General features: G+C 41.1%; 1 protein-coding gene across 7 annotated transcripts in view; it reads left to right on the top strand.

The window, feature by feature from the left end:
- Window positions 1–15,190, top strand: part of hspg2 (heparan sulfate proteoglycan 2) — a 551,229-nt gene that overhangs the window by 419,262 nt on the left and 116,777 nt on the right. For 6 of the 7 annotated variants that reach the window (XM_072245063.1, XM_072245064.1, XM_072245061.1 and 3 more), the window contains 9 exons: window positions 1,137–1,288; window positions 1,384–1,507; window positions 3,751–3,902; window positions 3,998–4,121; window positions 8,824–8,975; window positions 9,071–9,194; window positions 10,907–11,058; window positions 12,149–12,278; window positions 14,598–14,749. In XM_072245063.1, the coding sequence (XP_072101164.1) occupies window positions 1,137–1,288; window positions 1,384–1,507; window positions 3,751–3,902; window positions 3,998–4,121; window positions 8,824–8,975; window positions 9,071–9,194; window positions 10,907–11,058; window positions 12,149–12,278; window positions 14,598–14,749 (1,262 nt within the window). The remainder of the gene's footprint in view (window positions 1–1,136; window positions 1,289–1,383; window positions 1,508–3,750; window positions 3,903–3,997; window positions 4,122–8,823; window positions 8,976–9,070; window positions 9,195–10,906; window positions 11,059–12,148; window positions 12,279–14,597; window positions 14,750–15,190) is intronic. The other variant, XM_072245068.1, reaches the window with a different exon arrangement.

Genomic DNA, 15,190 nt, shown 5'->3' with positions numbered 1-15,190 from the left:
ACATGATGAAATAGAGCTCTTTTGAAGGCTCAAGTTGTGAAACTGGCAAAAATAAATTAGAGAACTAGGAGAAGTACGAATACAGAAATGTGCCAAACTGGGGTCTGAGTGGCAATAAAAAATTAGATTGGTCCAGTATTCGTGTATGTGGATGGATGGGGTGGAACTGGGCTAAGGGTCTTGTTTCCATGACTCTATTTCTTTGGTACAGTTTTACTGCTGCACTCATTATTCTGAAGACTTTCAGACCTTAATAGCAAAGGGAAACAAACGACAATGCACTTTGATTCATTGGCTCCATGCGTTTAGTTATGCCTCAGTTCCACTTAAAGTAATCAAACTCGTGCTGAAACATTTCTCAAGAGGTCAAACCTCCACAACATCTATGAAGTATGTATTGTGCTTAAGCCTGATATCCCGAAGCCCGTAGATTTCTGCATGGCACCTGTGCGGTATAAATTAAATTAATTCAGCAAAACTGGAGCTTAAAAATCTAGAATTGACAACAGTGACTGAAAAGCAGCAGATTGTTGTAGATATCAATAACAGAAATAAAAATGCAATTCCAATGTGATTGATGTGGTTAACTTTTTATTGTCTCTCTGATTTAAGGACAATTAAGGATAGACAATAAACACTGGCATTGTCAGTGATGTCCCATCTTGTGCATGAAGGTTGATGAGAACTATGAGAGAAGGATAAAGGTTACATACAGAATGTAAATTCTGCACATTAGCAGCATGAATATGTACAAGGGTGTTTCCTCTAGTAAAAGTTTCTAGAACAGGGAGAATAGTTTCAGAATAAGGAGTCAAACTAGTTCAGACTGAAGTGAGGTAGAAATTCTTCTCTTGATGTAAGTGAATTGGAATTTTCTGTCCAGGGGGCAGTGAAGATGGAATCATAGATTATATTGATATTTCACTGATATTTGAACTACAGGAGATCATGAAGCACACAAAAAAATTGGACTGAGGCCAAGGTTGGATCAGCATGGATATATTGAAATGGGGAGCAGGCTTGAGCTACCCTTTTTCCTTCTCCTCATCCTGTTCCTTATACTCTAATGTAACAAAAAGAATCTGTGTTGTCCATTTTCATCCATCTGTCTCAGTCTCATCTCCACCCTCCCACAGCACAAAGTCGACCCCCGACTGTGATGGTTTACCCCTCTCCTACCTCCGTAACTGAGGGAGAAACAGTGGACTTACACTGCCAGGTCACAGGACAACCACAGCCCAGGATCACATGGTACAGGACAGGCAATTCTCTAACCAGCAATCACCAGGTAGGGAACGACCTCTGCTCTATATTTCTGAGCACTGGATCCAGTTTTTATGAATGTGAGTGACAGAGGCTGTGAATTTCCTCTTGCTCCTTCAGGTACAAGGACCTGTGCTGCGCATCCTTCACATGACTCCTGCTGACACTGGGGATTATATCTGCCGTGCCGAAAATGTTCTTGGAATGCAGGAAATCAAATTTTCTGTCTCCATCACTTCGACGTGTATGTTATCTGTCATTCTCCAAAATCTTTGGCCTGTAGGAACTGTTTCCTTCACCCTTATAACCACGTTGTGACTGTATTTGGGGATGAAAAGTGTGTTCAGCATTAAATGTTAGGGAAATTAGTTTGGAGTGTTTTCAAGAGACAACTGAAAAATTAAAGACTATTATAGAACGAATGGGTGCATCTCACAAATAGCTAGTTAAATAAATATTTAAGGAGGGAAAACATTTCCAATCTGCAGCCAAGAAATTGGATCCATTGCTACCTCTCTTTTCATTTATAAATTGTCTATTAAATGCATTTTACTGGGTTAGATCACACTGGTGACCATTTACCAGTGAAATCATGCCTATTGGGAAATTGGTCCCAGAAAATAATATCTCAGCATGCCCTACTTTCCTAACGTCCCCTGATCTTGCTGGAACAAATTGAAAGTGTGGGAACTGACCAAAGGATGTTGCTGATTTGGTGTTTCAGGAAGCCTTTAATGGAATTCAATGTGAGCCATTAAAGGATGGTTTCACACTACAGAGCTAATGGCAAATTATCCAGTCAGACCGATACCAGCTTGGCAGGGGGAAGTTTTACTAGTCTGCAGAGTTTAGACTAGACAATTAGCTGCAAATGAAGGTCATTGCTGCTGAACATGAAATTTGTGCAGCTACCTCAGAATTGTTGCATTGCATAAACAGGATAGAGAGATAGCTTTCATAGCGGATGTTTATGAAAACTGTGCTTGAAAGCATAAAATGTAGACGCCATGCAGATATATTCAAGCCTCTGTGGAGTTCACAAACCTGGCAAAAATAAATTGGAAGTGGCCCCACCAGGAGTTTGTGCACAGAGTCATGTGTAAAAATGGTACAGAAGGGACAGCGCAGTAGCGTAGCAGTTAACGTGTCACCATTAGAGAGTTCCACTTAGTTCAGTTCCACTGCTGTCTGTAATGAAATCGTACATTCTCCCCATGACCGCTTGACCTTGCCCGAGGTGCTCTGGTTTCCTCCCATATTCCAAAGATGTATGGGTTAGTCAGTTAATTTGTCATGTGGTATAGCTGGGCAGCTCAGGCTCATTGGACCAGAAGGTCTGTTATTATACTGTATCTCTAAATAATGAAAACAACGTGGGATCTGTGAGCTGCTGGGAGAATGCGTGGAGATAGGATTGATATAGGATTAGGCTATGTGTATGGTCAGGTCGGTCTTCTTCTGAAGGTACTATTTCTATGTTGTACTTTCTCTGTGAGCCTATCTCTTAAATGCAGTGTTATTTCTGTAGTGATTACTGGGATGAATGTCAGACCTTAACGGCAGAGGGAGATAAAAATGGCAATACACTTTGATGCATCATCTCCACACATTTAGCAATGCATCAGTGGCACTTAAAAAAACCGAGCTCATGCTGCAACATTTAGCAAGAGGTTGAAACCCCAGCACTGGGATTGTGGCTATGAGACATGACTGCTGGTGTATCATGGCTTGTGCCTAGTATCCAGAAGCCCAGAGCTTTGATCCAGAGACGTGTTTGGATTCCACCATGGCACCTGTGGGACATAAGTTCAACTAATTCAGCAAAACTGAAGTTTAAAAAGCTAGAATTAACAACAGTAACAGTAAAGCAGCAAATTGTTGTAAATATCAACAACAGAAAAAAAATTCAATTCCAATGTGATTGACGTAGTTAACTTTTGATTGTCTCTCTGATTTAAGGACAATTAAGGATAGACAATAAACACTGGCATTGTCAGTGATGTCCCATCTCGTGCATGAAGGTTGATGAGAACTATGAGAGAAGGATAAAGGTTTCATACAGAATGTAAATTCTGCACATTAGCAGTGTGAATATGTACAAGGGTGTTTCCTCTAGTAAAAGTTTCTAAAACAGAGAGAATAGTTTCAGAATAAGGAGTCAAACTAGTTCAGACTGAAGTGAAGTAGAATATCTCCATGCAATGTAAGTGACTTGGTGTTCTCCATTCAGGGGACAGTGGAGGTAGATTCCTGGAATATATTGATGGACATTCACTGATATCTGAACTTACAGGAGAATTGATGATTATGAAGAGAGCACAAGAAATTGGAACTGAGGCCAAGGTTGAGCACAATCTTACTGAAATGGAGAGCAGGCTTGAACTGCCATTTCACCTTCACCTCACCCTTATACTCTAATGTAACAAAAAGAATCTGTGTTGTCCATTTTGATCCATCTGTCTCAGTCTCATCTCCACCCTCCCACAGCACAAAGTCGACCCCCGACTGTGATGGTTTACCCCTCTCCTACCTCCGTAACTGAGGGAGAAACAGTGGAGTTACACTGCCAGGTCACAGGACAACCACAGCCCAGGATCACATGGTACAGGACAAGCAGTTCTTTAACCAGCAATCACCAGGTAGGGAACGACCTCTGCTCTGTATTTCTGAGCATTGAATCGAGTCATGGCGTGTGTAAGTAATGGAAGATGTGGTTTTTCTCTTGCTCCTTCAGGTTCAGGGTCCTGTGCTGCGCATCCTTCACGTGACTACTGCTGACACTGGGGATTACATCTGCCGTGCCGAAAATGCTCTTGGAATGCAGGAGGTCAAATTCTCTGTCTCCATCACTTCGACATGTACGTTACCCATCATTCTCCAAAACCTTCGTTTGCACAAACTGTACCCCTGAACATTATAACCAAGTTGTGACCACATCTGGGGTTAAAACAGCTCAGCTTGAAATGTTGGGAAACAAGGTTTGGAGGTCTTCCCAGAGACAATTCAAAAATTAATGACTATTGTAAAGGAAGGAGCCCATCTCAGGGATTACATAAGGAGTGAAAGCATTTCAAATCTGTAGCCAAGATATTGGATCCACTAGTGTTCTTTTTTGTTTCATTTATAAGTTTTCTGGTAGAGCAGTTTTACTGGGTTAGATCACATTACTGATCACTTACAAGTGAAATCATTATCAGGAAATTGGCTGCAGCAAATAATACGTTAGCATGCCCTAATCTTGGAGGAGGGAATTGAAAAGGTGAGAACTGTCCAAAGGATGTTGCTGACTTGGGGTTCCAAGAAATCTCTGATGTGATTCTGTTTGGGCTTTTAAAGGATATCACAGAGCTAATGGCAAATTATCCAATCAGACCAATACCCAGGAATTGGATCTATTGCTACCTCTTTGTCATTAGTATATCACATATTAATGTGGTTTTATCCGTACGGGTGAAATTGTGCACAACAGGAGTTTTGCTTATCAAATAATTCGTCTCTGGACACATATGTTTTCTTAGCGCATTGGGCAGCATATGCGAAGACAGTGGAATAGTCAATATTTCAGGTCATGAGCCTATATCAGAAATAAGAGTGTTGATGATTGCCAGCCAGTGGGTGGGTCCAGTTGAGAAGGGAGATGACGAGCGGTTGGAATCGAGTAGAGGGGGAGGAATGCCAATGTGGGGACATGTGGGTGAAGGATAGAGAAAAAGAGAAGGAGTGAGAGTAAAAAGGAGGCAGATGATGCCAGGCACATTGTTTTAAATGATGGTATGTTATTGACTGAGTAGGAGGAAAGGTTTCGATGGAGCATGGAGTATTGATCGGCACAACAAAATGCTCTACTGTTCAATAACCTTAGTGTTCTAGGATGATTTGGAAGTCAATTTGTGGCTGAAACTAGGAGGCACAGGTTTAGGGAAAGGGTTAATAGGCTGAGAAGTGATCTGAAACTTTTTCCTCTGAGGGTGGTTGACATTGGAAACACAATGCTGGAGAGGGTGGTGGAGGCAGAGAGACTCACAATTTTGATGAGCATCTCGGCGGGCATCTGAATTGCCAAGACATCGAAGGCTAAGACAGGGTTGTGGTTAATGAGGTTAGAATATCATATCTGTGATACCATGGAATGGACTGGTACCTAATGATTGGCATGGGGTTGTACTGTCTGGATCTGTGATACCATGGAATGGACTGGTACCTAATGATTGGCATGGGGTTGTACTGTCTGGATCTGTGATACCATGGAATGGACTGGTACCTAATGATTGGCATGGGGTTGTACTGTCTGGATCTGTGATACCATGGAATGGACTGGTACCTAATGATTGGCATGGGGTTGTACTGTCTGAATCTTTGATACTATGGGAAGTATCCACACAGGGGATTGCTTATGCTCACCATGCACTCTTCTCCCACATTTGACAGATATTGTGTAGCTGGTAGCTGCCATGGGGGAGTCAGATTAGGTCTGACATTTTCCCCAATAGTCTGTACAATAACAAAACGGGTGATGGATCTTCCTGTAGCTCTTAGCAGGAGCAACATAAAATCATTTATGATGTGGCCTGTGCACAACCCCTAATAAGGTTATATCTAATAAATTGTTGCCAATTTCACAATTTTTTGTGCGGGTTCCAATTGAAGTATATATAATTGTGTCTGGTGCTTTAAAAGAGAGTGGGGTGAATAATCTTGGAATGCCTATGTTATCTTCCCTGGTTAATCCTGAATCACAGTTTTCCGAGGTGTCTTGGTGTGTCCTTCCATAATGTCTGTGGATAGACAATTGGAGAAATAATATTGTTGAGTATTCATTAACCTTTGGATCCACAGAAAGTTCTGGGGATCACATTACTGTTTATATGTCTGAGTGAATACAGTACAAAAGGAACACCAACATTCATGACTGCATCAAATAATACTGATAAAGATACTAACAAAATACCATAGACTGTAAGCATAGATAAAACTATATCAAATAGCTGGCATATTTAAAAAATATTGTCAGTGCAAAAGCATATAAAAGAAATGTGATAAAAAAAAATGTCCCTCATTATGGTATCAAGCATGCAGGAGGTACAGCAGCCTGAAGGCACACACGATTCAGGAACAGCTTCTTCCCCTCTGCCATCCGATTTCTAAATGGACATTGAACCCATGAACACTACCTCACTATTTTAATATATAATATTTCTGTTTTTGCACAATTTTTAATCTATTCAATATTCATATACTATAATTGATTTACTTATTTATTATTATTTTTTCTTCTATATTATGTATTGCATTGAACTGCTGTTGCTAAGTTAACAAATTTCACGTCACATACTGGTGATAATAAACCTGATTCTGATGTAACAACAATTAATAATACTTACAGGCAACATCATGGCATGAAATCAGGCAAAATCACCAAAAAGGGATTGGGAATGGTATTTAGCACACAAACACTTAAAGTTGGTTAAGTTGCATCAATAAACACTTGGGAAAATACATTGAATTACTGTCAGAACAAAGAGCAGAACAATAACAATATGTGAAATAATACGAATCAAGGATGTACATTAACGTTCAGACCCCAGTTCCAAACTTTACTCCAAAACATCATTAGCTAAATCCGCATGATCTTTAATAACTTGGATAACTCATCCCAATGTCTAATAATAATTGCATTATGGTTAATAATTCTGTTCAGCTATGCAGTAAGGTAACAGATAGGTGGAAGAGTGGTAGTTATGTATCTAAATAAGCCCTCAGTTATTGATCTGTAAATCACTGCATCGGATTGTGACATTTTCCTTTGTTACCACACTTACTGCTAGCTGAGACAACATTTGTCCTCCAACAACCAGATTTAAAATGCACTTATCATTCCTCTTTGAGCTGAGAGTTAACTTTGCAGCTTTTTGTGCTGTTTTAAATACTTGTGTGATCGATGCTGCCTTTCTTCTCAGCTGCCAATTTTTACAGAACATTCATAGCAGTCCATAGATCCTGACACTGACTTTTCCATTCCTCTAATTCTGTACTTGACACTTTCCATTCCTCTTCACTTTTCTCATTTTCTCTCATTACACATTCACACTGAGCCTGAAACTGAGTCACGTATCAAATTCGCCTGACCCTGCTCCCTCAGCGTTTCATTTTCTTTCCCCTCTCTCTTCAGCTCTTTTCTCTTTCTCTGTCTCTCTCTAACGCTTCCCTACATTTACACAATTGCTCTGCCAATATGTTTCCCTCTTTTCACTTCATTTAGATTTTCCCACGTATATTCCACGATAATAGCTTATTTATTTATTTATTTGTTTATTTGTTGTAATTTATTTTTTATTGAAGTTCATTAAACAAGACGTTCCATAAGATGTATCTTGTAATTTATTTGGTTCCTTTTCACTATCTGCTTTCTACAATGCATCCCCCCAGTGTCCCTGACCCTCCAATCTCAATCATTCCTACCCACTCCTCGTAATCGGGTCATTTTCCAATCCTCCAAACCCCCTGGGACTTCCCTTTTCCCATTTTAATATCCTGACCTCGTGGTGGTTCAAATCAAAACTAGGGTCCCGAACCTCTTTTTCACCCATCCAGAGACACCAAAATATGTTGACTATTCACACCAACGAAACTAGGTTAGGAAGCTCATAAGGCAACTCTGAATCAAAGCGCACACAGTTATTGTCTCTGTACAAACAACATTGTAACCATGTTGACCCGAGGCCAACAACTTAAACCACGAGCTCTACTCTCCCCTTCATATCAATCCTCACTTAGAATATTTTTCCAATTTATAACACCAAACTAGGGATCTCCTGTTTACCAGATGATTGGTCCTTCTTATCCTAGCACCTGGCATGAGGGTTTTTCCTTTCAATGATGAACCTTCAAATTTATCTCTACTTTGTATTTCAAGCCTCTGCTTTTACATTAATTCCTTACTAGTTCAAATGTTGCATTTCAATTTATTGGCTTTGGGTCATCTGACTGACTTACAACACCTTATTGGCTCTGGTCCAAGCCAGCATCCATTTATTGCCTTCTTCTGCAAGTCACAACTGGTAATTTATGGCTCTTTATGACCCTTTGTTGTAAATCAACAACCAGCTCAAATCACTCAGAGCAGACACAGACCCCGCCATTCACAAAACTCCGTATTATGCCTAACCAAAGAACATCTCACAAATAGCTTCTTATTTGGAAATGATTTAGTCCAGCAAATTACCTAGAGCATCATTTAGTCTGCTTTAAAACATTGATCAACCCAGGCAACTTGAGTTCACAAAATGGCAGCCTCCATTCCTTTGACCTCATAACAAAAACCAAGACAATAGGTTTGTCTGCTTCTACTGTCCTTGACCCATATGAATTTGTCAGTTTCTTCTGCATTATAACTTCTCCATGACCAACAGTATTGTGGCCTAGATTGGATCAGCCATGATATTATTGATTGGCTGAGCAAGTTTGAGGGGCTGATTTACAGACACCTCCTGTGTAACTAACAAAAGCTATATCATACAATTTTGGATCTGCTTGACTCACTCTCATCTCCACCCCCCACAGCAGAAAGTCGGCCCCCGACTGTGATGGATTACCCTTCTCCTACCTCTGTAACTGAGGGAGAAACAGTGGAGTTACACTGCCAGATCACAGGACAACCACAGCCCAGAATCACATGGTACAGGGCAGGCAGCTCTCTAACCAGCAATCACCAGGTAAGGAACAAACTCTACTTTATATTTCTGAACACTCGACCCAATCTAACCAAGTGTGAGTGACAGAGGTTGCGATTTTCCTCTTATTGCTTCAGGTGCAGGGTCCTGTGCTGCGCATCCTTCACATGACTCCCGCTGATGTTGGGGATTACATCTGCCGCGCTGAAAACATCCTTGGAATGCAGGAGGTCAGATTCTCCGTCTCCATCACTTTGACAAGTACGTTACCTGTCATTTTCCAAAATCTTTGGTTTTCACCATCTGTTCTCCTTGCCCTTATAACCAAGTTCTGACTGCATCTGTGCTCAGCTTTAAATGTTGGGAACCGAGTTTCAGAGGTCTTTGAAGAGAGGATTTAATAGAGTGTTATATAAGGAAGGAACCCATCCCATGGATCAATTGAAGTAATATTTAAGGAGAGAAGTATTTCAAATCCGTGCCCATTATTTGACCAATGTGCACTACAACCACCAGGCTCCTGAATCCACGTGGATAGCTTCATTCACCACTACTCTGTATGGATTCTACGACGAACGGAATCACTTTCAAAGACTCTTTAAAACTCATATTTTCAATATTATTTTCATTTGCACATTGGCTGTTTGTCAGTATTTGTTTATGTACACTTTTTTATAAAACTATTGTATTTCCTTTTTTTTTGTGGGTGGCTGCGATATAATAGGAGAGGAGGAGGTTGGTGCTTCCTACCTGGTGACATGAGCATCGATTGCTTCTTCTGATCATTTTTTTTTCTTTTCCCTTCCCCTTTCACTCTTTTTCTATTATCCACTCTGGCCTCTTACCTCTTCTCCTCACTTGTCTATCACCTCCCCCTGGTGCCCTCCTTTCTTCCCTTTCTCCTCTCCTCTCCTGTCATTTCCTCCTTCTCCAGCCCTTGACTTTTCACACCCACCTATCACCTTCTAAGTTGTTGCCCCTTCCCCTCCCCCACCTTTTTATTCTGGCATCTTTCCATCTTCCTTTCCAGTCTTGGCCTGAAATGTCAACTGTTTATTCACTTTCATAGATGCTGCCTACCTGCTGAGTTGTGTGTGAGTGTGTTATTCTGAGTTTCCAGCAGCTGCAGAAGCTCTTGTGTTTATAACATTGTTAGTAAATTTACTTTGTACTTTGAATGCAGTGAGAGTAGAATTAGTTGGAGAAGAAGACTGCTCTTGAGGCTGCACAGATTCCATGGACTAAACAACTTCCTGCATTGTAAAGAAATATGGAATACTTTGGAAAAGTGACTGTTGATAAGTGAGGAAATAAGTTAGAACTTCATGCTTTCTTTTTTCCTGCAGTTTTGCTCTTTGAGGAGGCTGTCTTATCCCTCCCCAACCCTTAGAAACATTCAGAACTGTGGAATTGAAATAAATATTCCAAAAATAAAAAAGTTAATTGAATATCTTAGAAAAAAGTTGCCTGAAATATGTAAGTTATCAGAAACATTAATGCCAATATAATAAGTGCTGGGGGATTCTCAGCAAGTTCAGTCTCCCCCAGATGAGAACACAAATAGATTCACAGACTGCACCTACAGCAAGTTTAAGTTCCCTGTTTCGATGCATATCCACTACAATCCCTAATTGAATCTGCAAGAGTAATGTATGACCTTTCAACTCTCAGTAGGTTTAGCCCTTGCTTTTTTAGGATTTGAGGTTTTTCATGTGAGCATGTTAACTCTTGCCTCGTATAGAATAACTGGCTTGTTTGCAGGTGCAAAGCTCAAAGCAGTAACTGAAGGTGAAAAGTACACGGATGGATGCTGTTGTATTTAGATAGAAGATGTTCAAGCCAGGAGGGAGAAAAATTGTCCATGATGAAGCCAAGGAGTGTGTCTGCAGTTCAATTAGATCCAGCTTCACTGATGTCTTTTTTTGGTATATTTTTCCATTAAAATCTGCTTCTGCTGTCCACTCTCGCCACAGCACATGGAACAGCTCCCAAAGTGAGGGTTTACTCCTCTCCTGACAAAGTAACAGCCGGAGAAATGCTGGAGTTACACTGCCAGGCCACGGGACAACCAGAACCCAGGGTCACATGGTACAGGACAGCTGGTCTTCTATCAACCAATCACCAGGTAAATCAAGGTTGTGAGTGACAGCGGACTTCCTCTTCCGATGTTATTTAATCCAAAATCAGAAAATGTGGGCTTTATAGTTTGTTATTTCTTGGTAGAATGAAGGAACTTGTTGAAGAAAGATCCAGGTGGGATTGTGTACGATCTTCAAATGATGAGGTGGTTGTTATAATGTATTGAAGTGGTGGAGAAGGGAGGGATGCTGTTATGTGTTATAGACTTGCACTTGCAGTGAGAGGGGGTAAAGTCAACAGAGATATGCAGGGCAAGTTTTTTTTTACAGAGTGGTGGGTGCCTTGAATGTGCTGCCAGGGGTGGTGACAAAGGCAAATAAGATGCAGGCATTTAGGAGGCTCTTAGGCACATGAATGCACAGGAAATGGAGGGATATCAGCACTATGTAGGCAGAAGGGATTAGTTAAACTATTTAATTAGTTAGCACAATGTCATGGACCAAAGAGCATGTTACTGTACTCTGCTCTTCTGTGTTCTATGTGCTTCATGGAACTAATGCAGGAAGAAGGCGTCCATTGTAACTGGAGGCAACAGCTACAATGGCAGCGAGTGTGTGTTGGGGGAGGGGATGGGAAGACCAATCATGAAGATCAAGTGACAGGGTCAAGGCAGAACCACATTATTTCCTGCAAAGGTGCTTGTAGCAACCTGTGGTGGAGCATTTGTGCGGGCAATAATAGTAACCTTCAACTTGGAGTCTGTTCTTTGCTGTGAGCACACAACAGTGCTGAGCCTTGGCTGATAGCCTTAACAACACAGAGGGAAACCCTTCTTAGTTTAGAAGAATCTTTTTCATGATCTTTTTGCAACCCCTAACTTTAGCCACCTGTTGACCTTTGGATTATCTCTGGACGCATTTGTTTGCTTCTGGAGTAGTATTTAATTATTAATATTTGAGTGCTGAATACAGAGGAAGAGGACTAGGTCTTTTAAACCACAGTGCAACAGTGTACTGCTACAAGTCACCATTTGGGACCAATGTAAACGACAAAACAAATCAGCCTTTGTATTGAGGTGCCCAGTGCATGCAGGGGCACTGGACCCAGTGTGAGTGATTTTCTTCTTGCTGCTTCAGGTGCAGGGTCCTGTGCTACGCATCCTTCGCGTGACTCCCGCTGACACTGGGGATTACATCTGCCGCGCCGAAAACACCCTTGGAATGCAAGAGGTCAAATTCTCTCTCTCGGTCAGCTCCACATCATCCTGTACGTAATCTGTCATTCTAGTCATGTGTGCTTGGCAATGTCCTCTGATCTCACCACTTTTTGTGCTCCTAGCATTCACTTTCAACATATGTTTGTGTAGTGTGTAGGACAAATTTGATGATCAAGTAATAAACCCAGGGAGACGGTAAGCTCACCTGGCCTGCAACTGGTAATTCCATGGTTGCATTCAGTTTAATGTAACAAAGGAAATGAATGGCTGTTTCAGCTTCTGGCGCTTGTGTTCATTTTCCTGCCTTTACCGACATATTGGGCAGTGCTGTTAAGGTTACATTAATTAGAACCATAGAAACTACAGCACAGAGACAGGCCTTTTGGCCCTTCTTGGCTGTGCCGAACTATTTTCTGCTTAGTCCCACTGACCTGCATACGAACCATATCCCTCCATACACCTCCCATCCATGTATCTGTCTTAAATGTTAAAAAAGAACCCACATTTACCACCTCGTCTGGCAGCTCATTCCATACTCCCACCACTCTCTGTGAAGAAGCCCCCCCTAATGTTCCCTTTAAACTTTTCCCCCCTCACCTTTAACCCATGTCCTCTGGTTTTTTCTCCCCTTGCCTCAGTGGAAAAAGCCTGCTTGCATTCACTCTATCTATACCCATCATAATTTTATATACCTCTATCAAATCTCCCCTCATTCTTCTACGCTCCAGGGAATAAAGTCCTAACCTATTCAACCTTTCTCTGTAACTGAGTTTCTCAAGTCCCGGCAACATCCTTGTAAACCTTCTCTGCACTCTTTCAACCTTATGCATATCCTTCCTGTAATTTAGTGACCAAAACTGAACACAATACTCCAGATTCAGCCTCACCAATGCCTTATACAACCTCATCATAACATTCCAGCTCTTATACTCAATACTTTGATTAATAAAGGCCAATGTACCAAAAACTCTCTTTACGCTCTATCTACCTGTGACGCCACTTTTAGGGAATTTTGTATCTGTATTCCCAGATCCCTCTGTTCCACTGCACTCCTCAGTGCCTTACCATTAACCTTGTATGTTCTACCTTGGTTTGTCCTTCCAACATGCAATACCTCACACTTGTCTGTATTAAATTCCATCTGCCATTTTTCAGCCCATTTTTCCAGCTGGTCCAAGTCCCTCTGCAGGCTCTGAAAACCTTCCTCACTGTCTACTACACCTCCAATCTTTGTATCATCAGCATATTTGCTGATCCAATTTACCACATTATCATCCAGATCATTGATATAGATGACAAATAACAATGGACCCAGCACTGATCCCTGTGGCACACCACTAGTCACAGACCTCCACTCGGAGAAGCAATTCTCTACTACCAATCTTTGGCTTCTTCCATTGTGCCAATGTCTGATCCAATTTACCACTTCTCCATGTATACCTAGTGACTGAATTTTCCTAACTATCCTCTCATGCGGGACCTTGTCAAAGACCTTACTGAAGTCCATGTAGACAATATCCACTGCCTTCCCTTCATCCACTTTCCTGGTAACCTCCTCGAAAGACTCTAATAGATTGGTCAAACATGACCTACCACGCACAAAGCCATGTTGACTCTCCCTAATAAGGGATAAATTCTCCACACTCTGCTGCCATATTGGATGTAACAACCACCATAAATGGTAAATATGTATAATGCCATCAAATTTTTAGGTCTCAGTGTTTGCTTATAGACACTGGATCACAGTTGCATTCCTGGAATTTAAGCAGGATTAAATGAAAATGCTTTTGCTCAAAGGAGAGCAGCATTTTTAGATCTGACATGTCAGCTGGGTAGTAGACACCAACGGATGCAAAATGTTTACTTAAAACCAATTTTGGGGAGTTATAATTAAATATTTGTGATTTAAAAGGGAATTTAAAAAGCAAAGATTTTTTAAAAAAACTTTTGTTTAGTATCACCTAAGAACTTTCCACTTAGCAAGAAAATGGTTAGTTTCAGTTTACCATGGTTACAAGAAGGAGAGCAATTTCTTGGCGCTGTGTTTCTGCCAGTCATTCAGTGCACCAGAGAGTTGACCTGAAAATGGAAGGTTCCTCTTTGACCCATGGTCCTGATATGCAAACCTTTTGCTGAATTTACATTCTACCTAGTTCAGTGTTTGCAGATGTCAACAGAGCATTGAAGTATGAGATGGTCTAGAGGTGATATATTTAACAAATACAATTTGAAACATGGATGCTACGAGCCAGCCCTCACTTTGGCACCAAACGCTGTTGGTTATGTTGACCTCATTCAATTCAGTTCAGCCAATGGGAGTGTCTGATTTTTCCAGATTTTGATAACTCTTCTGAATCTCTTCTCTGCAGACTATGAAGGTGCACCGATAGTGAGGGAGCAGCCCACACCCACCTCAGTAAGAGAAGGAGGCATGCTGGAGCTACATTGCCAGATCACAGGGCAGCCAGAGCCCATGATCACTTGGTACAAGTTGGCAGGTTCTCTCACCGATAGACACCTGGTATGTAATTGTGACAACCTGCATTATACCTTTGGGTTATTATCAGAGACATAAACCAGAACATCCAACCCACAATTTCCCGGCTACTTACCAACCAAAAGCAGCTACTGAACTGTTTGCAGTGTTCGGAGTCCCTCCCTCTGGTCAATCCCACGTTGTGCCCCTGGTGACCAACCGTGCATTCACACACCCCAACATCTGGCCTCAACTTCAAGTGGTAGGAATGAGCTCTGAGTTCCCTTTATTCTGAAAGAATGTGCGAATAACAGCATTTCATTGTCAAGGAAGATGAGATTTTATTTTAATTGGTTGGAGTTCTGCAAATTGAAAATTAAAACAAGTGAAATAAGACAATATAGCAACAAATAAAGAGTTAATAGTGAAATGTAAATCAGTACAATTATATTTTATAAATAACAAAAACTTTTGAAACCTGTTGTT

Source organism: Mobula birostris, chromosome 27 (genome assembly GCF_030028105.1).
Source record: "Mobula birostris isolate sMobBir1 chromosome 27, sMobBir1.hap1, whole genome shotgun sequence".
In the NCBI taxonomy this organism is placed as follows: Eukaryota; Metazoa; Chordata; class Chondrichthyes; order Myliobatiformes; family Myliobatidae; genus Mobula; species Mobula birostris.
This window is presented reverse-complemented; position numbering and strand designations above follow the sequence as displayed.